Source organism: Alligator mississippiensis, chromosome 3 (assembly GCF_030867095.1).
Source record: "Alligator mississippiensis isolate rAllMis1 chromosome 3, rAllMis1, whole genome shotgun sequence".
Lineage (NCBI taxonomy): Eukaryota > Metazoa > Chordata > Crocodylia > Alligatoridae > Alligator > Alligator mississippiensis.
In genome coordinates this window covers 250,076,606-250,089,013 of record NC_081826.1, presented here as the reverse complement: position 1 = coordinate 250,089,013, position 12,408 = coordinate 250,076,606, and the positions used below count along the sequence as shown (strand labels likewise).

The 12,408-nt window shown below is 41.5% G+C and overlaps 1 protein-coding gene across 3 annotated transcripts in view; it reads right to left on the bottom strand.

Annotated features, from left to right (window-relative positions):
* SSBP2 (single stranded DNA binding protein 2) overlaps window positions 1-12,408 on the bottom strand; it is a 333,271-nt gene that overhangs the window by 53,224 nt on the left and 267,639 nt on the right. For all 3 annotated transcript variants that reach the window (XM_059725068.1, XM_059725067.1, XM_059725069.1), the window contains 3 exons: window positions 5,669-5,735; window positions 5,385-5,455; window positions 2,503-2,570 (listed from right to left, as the gene is read on the bottom strand). In XM_059725068.1, the coding sequence (XP_059581051.1) occupies window positions 2,503-2,570; window positions 5,385-5,455; window positions 5,669-5,735 (206 nt within the window). The remainder of the gene's footprint in view (window positions 1-2,502; window positions 2,571-5,384; window positions 5,456-5,668; window positions 5,736-12,408) is intronic.

Sequence of the window (12,408 nt, the reverse complement as noted above, 5' to 3'; positions counted from 1 at the left end):
CTTCTAGCGTGCCCACTTCTCCCCACATCTTAGCATCATCCGCAAATTTGAACAAGGTGCTTTTCACCCCCTTGTCCAAGTCACTGATCAAGATGTTGAACAGTGCAGATCCAAGGACTGAGCCCTGGGGAACCCCACTGCCCACATCCCTCCAGGTCGAAAATGACCCATCCACCATCACTCTCTCGGTGTGGTCCTCCAGCCAATTTACAACCCATGTGACTGTGCAGGCATCATCACTTAATTTTTTCATGAGAATGGGGTGAGAGACAGTGTCGAAGGCCTTCCTAAAGTCCAGAAAGACTACGTCCACTGTGATACCTGCGTCCAAGGATTTTGTGACCTGGTCATAGAGGGCAACCAGGTAGGTCTGACAGGACCTGCCTGTAATGAACCCATGTTGGTTGCCCCTATGCATAATCTCCCCTGCTGGTCCCTCACAGATGTGCTCCTGGATAATTTTCCCAAAGAGCTTTCCCAGGACTGAGGTAAGACTAACAGGTCTATAGTTTCCTGGGTCCTCCTTCCTTCCTTTTTTGAAAATGGGGATCACGTTGGCCCTTTTCCAGTCCTCTGGCACCTCGCCAGAGCACCTCCAGTGCTCGTTAAGTTGTGCCAGGGGTCCCGCAATGACCTCTGCCAATTCCCTCAGCACCCTGGGGTGGAGATCATCTGGACCTGCTGATTTGAATATGTCCAGAACCACCAGAAGTTCCCTGACTAGGTCCTCTCTGACCCTAGGCCTGGCGGTGCCTCTCCTGAGTCCGTCCAGAATCCCGGTGGGGGGGGATGTCCTGGTTCCTGCTCAGAAAAATGGAGGCAAAGAATTTGTTAAAGAGGTCAGTTTTATTGTCTGGTGCGACCACCAGATTTCCAAGCATGTCCTGCAGGGGCCCCACGCTACCCAGTACCTTCTTCCCTGAGGACTATTTTTGGAATGTATTATTTGTGCTGTATCCATGCTTGATTTCAAGCACTTAGCTATTTTCTTTATATTATTTTATTTTAAAGAAGGGATGATGTTACATTGAATATATTTCAGGTGGCTCCAAGAACAATATAATATATTTGTAATAGCATAACACCAACTCTGGATTGTATTTGATATTCCTTGCTTCAAGAATTTAAGACCTGCCTGAAGATGAGAAGACCTTAAACAAGGGCAGTGTAGATTTTCTATCACTTGAAATCTTAAAATCACGACTGGATGTCTCTAAAAGATATATTCTAGCTCAAGTTTTTCAACCTTTTTAGGTTTGCAACCTTTGATTTGAAATAAAAAACATTACTGACCCACTTAAAAGTACTATAAAATTAAGAGTAAAAATGCAGCTATGATAAGATAACAGGTCTACATAATTTATATATGTTTCTTTGTAAACCTCTTGAAAACTCGATCCTGAGACATAAGAAGCAGAAGGAAGCAATGGAAGAAGACTTGCTTCGTTTTAAATTGTAATAACATTTTCAATGTCTTGCATCTCATTCTTACACCTCTGTTATACAGAAAATGATTATAATAGTCCCTTCTGGCTTAACGTCTTTGAATTTATGCAGGTGTAAGTCTAAACAATCAATGTGTGGGACACATTAGGTCTTTCCTGGCTTGTCAGCCATAATATCATCTTGAAGAAAGTGTAGGACCCATCAAAAACACCAAAGATTCCAAGTTTGTGCCTTTACTATGTTGAATCCTTAGCTTTAACTTATTCTATCCCAGAAAAAACTGAAATTGTTTGATATATGAAGTTACTCTGCAGGCTTAGAAAATGTGAGCTGTCTACAGGGATCAAGAAAAAACTTGGTGAACAAAATCTAGAGGCAGTATAAACTGGTGTAATCATTTTACACCACCTTATATCAATTGATAATCTAGCCCAAGAAGCCTTTTTATGCCAAACAGTATGCCAAAGTATCTCAGACCTGGTTGTCCACTCCATTATACTGGTTTTATCTGGTTATAGTGAAGTCACAATAGTGTCTCAACACAAAATAAAGAAAGTTGTAACAGTGCAGAATTAGGACATTCCTTTTTTAATGTTCACCCATTTTTTATTTAAAAACAATGGCTTCCTTCTGTCCAAACTATGCACTTGCTTACTTTTGCATCACACCTACGCTGTTTTTAACAAAGTTCTTGTGTGAGAGAATTCATGGCAAACAGATTTACTGTTCAGTCAGTGAAATAAACATACAATTCTTAATAAATATACAAAAAAATCTAGAGAGCTTGTACCAACAAAATATCCCACTACTTTGACCTTAACCTGTAAAAAATCCAACATTTGAACACACTTAGATTGAGAAAAGAAGAGACTGTAACAGTTGCTTTGCAGAAGAGTGAGAACATTGTAGTGTTTCCTTGTTTTAACACAACTGTTAATATGACTCAATTAATGCACATTCTCCCTCATCCTACATACGTGTAACAGTTATTATCTTTTCTTTAAAAAGGAAATGGTTATTTTTGTAAAGGTTTGAGTAGTTTATTATTTTGCTTACATGTTCATTCCAGGCATCCCAGGGCCACCTAAAGCATTCAGTGGGGGTCTCATTGCACCTCCATAGTTCTGCAATGATAACCAAGGGTCAGACTACCACAAAACAAAAAAACAAAACCAAAGAGGAGGGGGGAAAGAAAGGACAGTGGGTTAATGACTTCCCTACACAACTGTTGATTGGATAGCCCAGTGTAATTCATTCTTTCAGGAGCTCCCATTCTTGATTAAAAATACATATTTCCAATGTAAAATATGTATACCTAATACACTGCTTATTTAAAGAGTTCTTAAAATACAAGTAGTAGCCATACGTGAAATGCCAATTGTTCCACGAAGATATGGAAGTAAAAGTCAAAGGTCAATGAGAAACAAATTCAATAATTTGCTCAACATTCAAACCAAGACAGCTCATCCCAAGGAAGAAAAATTTATTTTTCTGGCGTGTCCACAGTATGGAATTCAGGAAACTTTTACAGGAAGATGTTACAATATATTATTTCATTTCTATAATACACAAAATAACTACTACATTTCTTTTGTAACCAATTTAAGACAACAGACATGAATATTATTTAGCTACTAGGATGATGAATGTCATAGAAAATATCTATAAAAGTTATCCAAAACTGTATTATATAAAAACCAAAGAGTGTGCTCAAGTAATATTTAGATTAGGACACAAGAAGGCAAAAGGCTAGAATTGTATTTTTTACTTGAAAGACTAAAATAGTTCCTTCTTTACACTTAAAATGTGTGTAAATAGAACAACCTGTCTCACCTCACATTCATTATTCACTCTATCATCTGTACTAGTTCTGCTTTTTTCTGATCTATTCAGGGAAATATGGAATAAAGTATTCCTAACAAGAGTGTATTCAAAGGAGGTGGGATAGGCAATTACTTACCAAAGAGATTTAGACAATTATGTCACCATAAGAGGCACTAGAGATAGTATAACTGGATTACCCAACTTTAGAGTTCTGTATATCATTCAATTCCAGAAATCCTTGTTCTAGGATATCTGAGCATCAGGATCATTTAAACCTGGGAGTAACTGAGTAACTGCTGGCTTACCTGGTTAGTTAGAAATATGGACATGCCCCAAGGGTTTTGCCAGTTTACCTACTCTGATAGAGGTAAACCATCAAAACTCTCCAAGTGTAGACAAGACCTCAGGCAACGTCACACTGTGACAATGCAAGTTAACTTCTAATGTGCCCACAAAGGCACACAGTCAGCTTGCCCTTCAGGTTCTTAAAACTGATTGCTCATAAGACAAATGAGAAGATGAAATATGAGCATGGATCTGTAGAAGAGACTAATCTGGAAAACTCAAGTAAGTTATAGGTGAATTCTCTATTTCCCCTCCAATTTTTCTCCTATCCAAAGCCCTGATGATTAAAGCATGGAAAGAAGAATCCAACAAGGAATTAATAATGGGGTTTTAAAGAGAATAAAAACTGAAAATCATGCCTGTGAAAACTGATATCAGACTTGCCTGCCATGTGCAGTTACTAATGCTTGCATATAGTGTCTGCTTAACTTCATGTGGCATCCCTTCAAAGCTTAAGTTTCCACCCTTAAAAAGGTAAGTTGTAGAAAGACTTAAGTGTTGCAGAAAAACCAGCATATGAATTTAAATACATTTTTTGTTGGTTATACATACAGAATCGATTTCTTCCAGAAAGTCTGAAAACTGGAAAGGCAATCCTGAAAAGGTTTAAAAGGAAGAGCTACCCAGTAATTCAAAACTAAACTCAGATCCCATAGGATAAAACAAGTCAGTAGGGTGACTATCTGAAAGAAGGAATCACAGAATACAAGGATGAAGGTACCCCAAATATCTCTTTAGCATATGAGATGAGGACAAAATAGCTATAACATACATCTAAACAAACACATATCCGAAAAGTAAGTGAAAAAACACCAAAGTTCTCCAACTTTGGGTTTTTTTCTCTTTCTTTTCGTATATTTGTATACTTGAGTTAGGCAGAAAAAGCTAAATAATGTGTCATGGGCAATCCATTGGACTATTTTGGTATGTATCAGACTAACACTGATTTCCACTTTAGTCATTTTTGCAAGTGGAAGATTTATAGTTTTTTACTTAGTTTTTACTTTAATAAAGAGAAAGAACCTGTATATAACTATAACAGCAGAAGGAAGGCTAATACATATGTGCAGGCTGGCTGCACTTCTTCCATAGGAGATCTGGAGAAAGTCTGACAATTTGTATATAAAGATTAGTAATAGTGTAAAATTAAAATATTTCTGGCATACAAAAAATAATTAGAGTGGGGAATTTGTGGTCCTAAAATTAAAATTTAATTGATTTTAATTAAAATTAAAATACTTTAGAAAAAATAATTTGCTTTGTTTTGTCTTTGCTACATAGATTATGAATACTCTTGCTGTACTGTGGGGTTACATTTCCCTCCAAAAATATGATCAATTAGACTGGGATTTTCAAAGAAGCCAAAGAGAGTTAGCTGCTTGATCTTTAGGCTCCTTTTCGGATCCTAGCCTTAGATGGTAATATCCACTAAAAGTAGGATAAGCTTAACTTTTCTGAAACTTTGAGAGTTATACAAGCACAAAACAGGTAAGACTTTATATTTCAATTACAATTGCATAATTTAAGATAAATTAAATAGATCTTTGAAAATAAATTTCCTTACAGCTTCAGACTTTGTCAGTTTTCAAACCAGAATTAATTTTTATGGCAGAGAGAAAATCCATTCAAGAATGGGATTAAAAGGAAAATTGTTGACATATTTTAATTTTAATTCAATACTATCTTTATATGTAATATATAAAGAGACACACACACACACACACACACACACACACACACACACACACACACACACACACATACAGTACCTGTGGTCCTAAGGGAACCATTCCTCTTGGAGGAGTCATTCTCTGCATTGGCCCAGCCATGTTTGGATGTCCTGAAAAAAGAAGTATTTCTAACAACTGTGGAGTATTTAGATACTTTCTTAATGATCACTAACAAATTGCTACCTCATAGCTTTGAAAGCTGTTATATAACTGTAGTACAATTTATAAGAGGTACAAGTCTCACATCACAGAGTTTTTTTCTAAAAAAACAGAAGGGTGATATTCTATACATACATTTAACACCTAGCATACAGGCACTTCACCTTGTTGCCGTGTTGGGTCCATCCCACTAGGCAATAATGGCTGACTTCCTGGGACACCACCAAGTGCCTATAGATGTAAAAAGCATATGAAGAGGGGATATAACTCATGTTTTAAACAATATTTTGCTTTTTTCTGATTTTTTTTCTATTACTCAAGTAACAGGAAGCCTTTAATTCTGCTATAGACATAGGGCCATATCATGCAATTAGATTACAGAGACAGACCCCACCCTGTACATGGATGTATAGGTGGATCCATGATTTTAAAAGGTGTGTGTGTCCAGGGGGAGGGTGGGGGTTTGCAGAAGCAGCAACCAGCACTGCAGGGGTGGCTGCATTCCCTACTGCCAGTTTCCCCTCTCACGCCACTGGGATGGAGCAGCCAGAGACTTCTTTTTAGACCTCAATCAGGTAAGAATCAGCTTCTCCCCCCACCCATGCTCTTGGCATCCCAACCTTTCCCTTTCATGTTTAGCAGTATCTCCCTTACCCTTCCATTCCCCCTCTTGCCCTCTCTAGCTGTGGTTGCGTAGGGAGCTGGGCTCAGTCAGGGGCAGCAGCAGTAGTAAGCTGGTTCCCCCTTCCTGTGTCTGCTCCTGGCTGGTAGGGAACACCCAGGGGGAGGGGACCTGACAGGGATGGGGAGCCTGGTCACTACCATTGCTGCTGTCCCCAGCTGAACTCAGCCCCCCATGCAGCCTAGCTGGAATGGGGGGAGGAGAAGGAGCATCAGAGCTGTTCTTGCTCCACTCCAACTAGGCTGCCCAGCGAGATGGGCTCAGCTGGGGATAGCAGGAGTAGTGGCAGCCAGGTTCCATTCTGTGCTCAGTCCCCCTGAGTGTGCAAGATGCTACACCTCAGGAAGAAAAATCAAAAAGACAAATACAAAATAGGTGACACCTGGCTGGATGGCAGCCCTATGGAGAAGAATCTGGGAATCTTGGTAGATCACAGACTCAACGTGAGTCTGCAGTGTGATGCAGGTGCACAAAAGGCAAATGAGGTTTTGGGATGCAATAATTGAAGCATTAGGTGGCAAGATGCAGGAGGTCATAGGGCCTCTTTACTTGCCACTGGCTAAGCCTCATTTAGCATATTATGCACAGTGTTGTTCTCCACATTTTACAAAGGATGTGGAGAAGTTAGAGAGGGTCCAGAGGTGAGCAATAAAGATAACAAAGGCCTTGGAAGCACATCATATGAGGAGAGGCTGAAGGAGCTAGGCAAGTTCAGCTTATGGAAAAGATGCTTAAGAGGGGACATAGCAGAGACTGATAGCAGTCTTCAAATACTTGAAGGGCTGCAATGGAGAAGAGGAAAAATACTTTTCCCTCTTGCTGTACGGTGTAGGATATAGGTGTTGGCTTGAAATTGCAGCAAAGTAGGCTTGGCATGGATATCAGGAGTATTTCTCCTGATTTCCTGTAACAGGATATCACTGTTCTTCACTGTTTGAACAATGAGGCAGTGGAAAAGACAGCCAACAAAGGTTGCGAACTTTCCACTGCTGGAGGTGTTCAGTGTTCAAGAAGCGATTGGGTAGCCACTAGTTGGGGATGATCTGGGCATATCTATGCCTATATATTCTACTATGGGAATTTCCCATGCTTTTAGGTGTTGTCTCATTTGGCTGGGAGGAAATTCTAATCTCCCCCTCACTGCCTTTGCTGCTACACGTCAGGGTTTTTTTACGCCTTCTCAGAGGCATTGGGTGTTGGCTGCAGCTAAGGTTGGGGACTGATGGGTATGTGCCAGTGCTCCTGCTCGCACTTAAACCTGGAGGTTCCTGGCTAGACAGTCTTGCTTCTCCACTCAGGATCAGATCAACTTCCATATTTGGGTTCAGGAAGGAATTTTATGCCATGGTCAGATTGGTATGGACTGTAGGGGGATTTTGTCTTCCTCTGTATCAAGAAATGTGACCCTCTACCTGGGCTCTCTTAAGCATGCATTAACAACCTTTTACAGAAGAAGGACATTGGCTGCCATGCGCCCCCTGCTTTACCTGTAGCACGTGAGAGTGTTATATCTTGTATTGTGTCAGGGTTGACTGTAGTTTTACTAAGAGATTAGATTATGGATTTGTATAGCATGGTCTGGATAGGGATGATCCTGCCTTAGGTAGACAGCTGGACTAGTTGACCTATGGAGGTCTAGGCTTACTTTTCTGTGGTTTTTTGATTTCCTGCCAGTGTGGGAGCTGGCACAGGGAGGGGGAACCTACCTGCCACCACTGTTGTTTCAAGCCAAGCTCAGCTCCCCAAACAGCTGCTCCCTGCAACCCTGGACGGACAGGGAGCAGTACTACCTGGGATAGTGGCAATGCCAGGCAAGTCTCCCTTTCCTTTGCCCAGAGGGGGCACATCTACATGAGAGGTTTACCGCGCAGTAGACTATTAGCTGTGCAGTAAACATCTCCGTGTCTACACATGGTCTCCTATTAGGCTGGAGAAAACTAAAACCCCACAGCAGTGCACATATAGGATGCTGCCCCGGCTGGCTGGGGCACAAAGGTTCTCCAGTGCAGGGACTGCCTGTCAGCTAGCCCTGCACTGAAGCACCCTTGTGCCCTAACCAGCCCCTCCACCACATATTGAGCCAGGGGGAAGCAGCCCTGGGCTAGCAGACGGACCCACGGGGCCCTCTGCCTCCAGAGTTTACTGCTCTCGAGTTTATTGTTTCACATCAATTGCATGTGTAGATGTGCCCATGCATAAGTAAAGGGGATGAAGAGAGATTGGAAGTGGAGGGGAAGTGCTATTGAGCATAGAGGGGAGGTGCTGACAGTGTGGAGGGTGAGTGGGGGGATTCTTACTTAATTGAGGACTTAAAGTCCCTGTCTGCTGTTCCCATGGTATGGTCTGCCTGCTCTGAAGTTTTGAGGTGGGGGGCTGGGAACAGGGGGTGCAACCACTCCTAAAGCACTGGTTGCTACTCCCCCACCCCCTTAGGATGGGCATGTACTAAGTTCAAAACCTGTATTTTAACATAATTCACTTTTTTTCTCCATTGGCTTTTGAGCATGTTATGTTATCTATTTCTTGATTCAAGGACTAGTTTTTTCTCTGTTTCTCCATGTTTCAGTTTGACATCCTTCTTTACTTGGCTAGAAGGGTGGCTTTGTGATCTTCTCTAAGGATGAGCCATAATTCAGCCAGTGGCATAGTATTCAAAATGCAGGCTCAGATGAAGGGGATATTTTAGCATCTATCTTCCCTTATCATTCACAGGCATTAACTCAAAGATAAGCTCATTATCCATCTACACAGGAAACAAGGGTTTCTAAGCTTAGTCCCAAATCTTGCCCTTAAGCATGAAGATATAATGCATTGTTACTTTACCACTGGCCTGAACTTAGCATATTATTTTTAAATCTCCAAGTTATTATCTGTCCTTTGAGTTTGTTTTAAGAGAATAAGGTTTAACATTTATTTCTCTAGCTTTTTACAATAATACCTGCAGTACAGTTATTCTTCAACAAGCTTAACTGTAACTGGAATTTTGTGGATGGATGTTCTTTCAAAAGCCCAAAAATAATTTAGTCATAATAAAAATGTTATCTGGGGTAAGTAAGTTTGGTATGATGAAATGGATTGGTTCAGGTAATACTTGCATTGTTTAATAAAAGAACTAATCCTTTTAGGTTGACTGGAAAGTAATGTCATAGGATAGGAATGTTTATTACTCAGCATGATGTGTCAGTATGTTTATATCTGAAGGTAGTCTAAAGGAGAGGTTTAATTGCCCAAGAGTCAGAAACTCAGAATTTAGCTTTTCTCTTTTCCCTTTTGACTAAACATTTTGACTATAGGATATTTCATTATATAATTCATGGAACACAGAATTTGCTCTTGCATTGTTTCAGTCAATGAGAATGTTGTTATTTACTTTGGTGATTCAGGATATGTAGAAAAAAGTTATATTGATATGCAGAAAAAAGTGATATCCTGCACACAGAAACACAAAACGAATCACAGAAACGTCAAATTCTAGTGAAACTGGATCTAGTCATCCCTGCCAGAGATGACAGGTAGCAAATATGGAATCAGGAGGAAAGTCCCAATGCAGGTTATCCAGTCTGAAGAGTTGATTCGTGAACTATCTGGAATGTGTATGGGTTTATGAAGGAGTGCAGCTCCTCTCCAGTATATCTTATTATATTCCTGTTGAAAAATATGTTGCATTTCCATGTATAAGTAAGTAAATATAATACCCTAATGCAATGCACGTGCTCAGGGGGCAGAGTTATAACTACTGTGGGAATTTTAACTCTGATTTTACTGACTTTTTTATAATGAAAATTTCAACCTTAAAGTTGTGTTACAATAATTTATTACTTCCATGTGCTGTCAATATATACAGTAACTTACTGAAGGAGAAAGGGAAGCAGTGTTGCCAAAAGCAGTAAATTATGAAAGCAGCATAACATAAATGAATTGCAAGGACAGTAATTCACTGCTATTACGTTATTGCTTGAAACTGAAAATAATGTAAAATGTGCAGACAAAAATAGCTTCCAAAACTAAAACTACAGGTTGGCAGTAGTTTTTTATAGCATTCACAGCATACAGATTTTATCTGCCAGTATTTACACATTTAAAAATGCAGAAAGTAAAAAAAGACTAAGTGAAAGTCAGATGTTGGTATATTATTGAATAATGTATTACTGAAAGGTACCACAGGCAGAAACATATTTTGTGCTCAATTACAGGATACTTAAAACAAATGTTTAACTAAAGCAGCAATAACAACTTTTATAGTACACTATCCCTTCCATGCAAGGATGTGAGAGTACTTAATAGGGCTGTGCGAAGCTTCAGTCCCTGATCAATTTAGTGGAGATTTGGCCCAATTCGGCAGCTGAATCTCTGAATCTGAACTGAATCAGGAGATCCTTTAATCTCTCCAAATTGAATTGGAACCCCCGAAATCAATTTGGAGAGAGTCGGAGAGATTTGGACATAGACACAGCTTTAAATGTTTTTTCTATATCATAGATTTCATAGACATTAGGGCTGGAAGGGACCTCGGAAGATCATCGAGTCCAGCCCCCTGCCCAAAGGGCAGGAAGTCAGCCGGGTTCATAGGATCCCAGCAAGATGAGCATCCAGTTTGCTCTTGAAGGTGTTCAATGTGGGCGCTTGAACCACCTCCAGTGGCAGGCTGTTCCAGACCTTGGGGGCTCGGACAGTAAAGAAATTCTTCCTTATGTCCAGCCTGAAACGGTCTTGTAGTAGTTTATGACCATTTGACCTAGTCGTCATCCCTTGGGGCGCTCTGGTGAACAAACGTTCCCCCAGATACTGGTGGTCACCCCTGATAAACTTGCAGGTGGCCATCAGATCACCCCTGAGCCTGCGCTTTTCCAGGCTAAAGAGCCCCAGGGCTCTCAGCCTGTCATCGTAGGGTCTGCTTCCTTGATCTCTGATCATGCACGTGGCTCTTCTCTGGACTCTCTCAAGCTTCTCCACATCCTTTTTGAATTGTGGAGCCCAAAACTGGACGCAGTACTCCAGCTGTGGCCTCACTAAGGCTGAGTACAAGGGGAGAATGACGTCCCGGGATTTGCTTGAGAAGCATCTATGGATGCAAGCCAGCGTTTTGGTCGCTTTACTAGCCGCAGCATCGCTTTGCAGGCTCATGTTCATCTTGTGGTCAATGATGACCCCCAAGTCTCTTTCTTGCGTAGTGTTGGCCAACAAAGCACTGCTGAGCCTATAAGGATACTGCGGGTTTTTCTTCCCAAGGTGGAGAACCTTGCATTTATCGGCGTTGAACACCATCAGATTCTCGTTCACCCACTTGCTGAGCCTGTCCAGGTCAGCCTGGATCACCCGCCTGTCTTCTGGTGTGGATGCTTTGCCCCAAAGTTTGGTGTCATCAGCGAACTTGGCCAGTCCGCTTCTGACTCCAGTGTCCACATCATTAATGAAGATGTTGAACAGTATGGGTCCAAGGACAGAGCCTTGGGGGACACCACTGGTCACAGGACACCACGATGAGTGACTTCCATCAATTACTACCCTCTGGGTCCAACCCTGGAGCCAGTTTTCCAGCCAGTGGATCGTGGAGGACCCAAGGCGACAATTGGCCAGTTTCTCTAAGAGGTGATTATGGGAAACCAGGTCAAAGGCTTTTTTGAAGTCAAGATATATGACATCAATATCTTCTCCCTTGTCCAGGTGATAGGTCACCTGGTCGTAGAAGGAAATGAGATTGGTCAAGCAAGACCTACCCGCAACAAACCTGTGCTGGCTATCCCTTAAGATGTTGGCGTTGGCCACTCCATTAAGGATGGCCTCTTTGATAAACTTTTCTAAGATCTTCCCCAGGATAGAAGTCAGGCTAATGGGCCTATAGTTAGCCGGATCCACTTTCCTCCCTTTCTTGAAGATAGGCACCACATTGGCCTTCTTCCAGTCTTCGGGCACTACACCAGAGCGCCAAGAATTTTCAAAGATCCGCGCTAGAGGCTGGGCTATGATGCTCGCCAGCTCCTTGAGTACCCTGGGGTGAAGATTGTCAGGGCCGGCTGACTTGAAGGTATCCAGCTTCTCAAGATGTTCCTTCACGAAGTCAGCATCAATGGAGGGCAGGGGATCACCCTCATCCAGACTTCCCTGTCCCGTAGCGGGCATGGGCGTCCCATGGGACTGATGAAAGACCGACGCAAAGTACCTATTTAATAGGTTGGCTTTTTCCTGGGCGTCAGTTGTCAGTTGCCCCATCTGGTTCAGCAG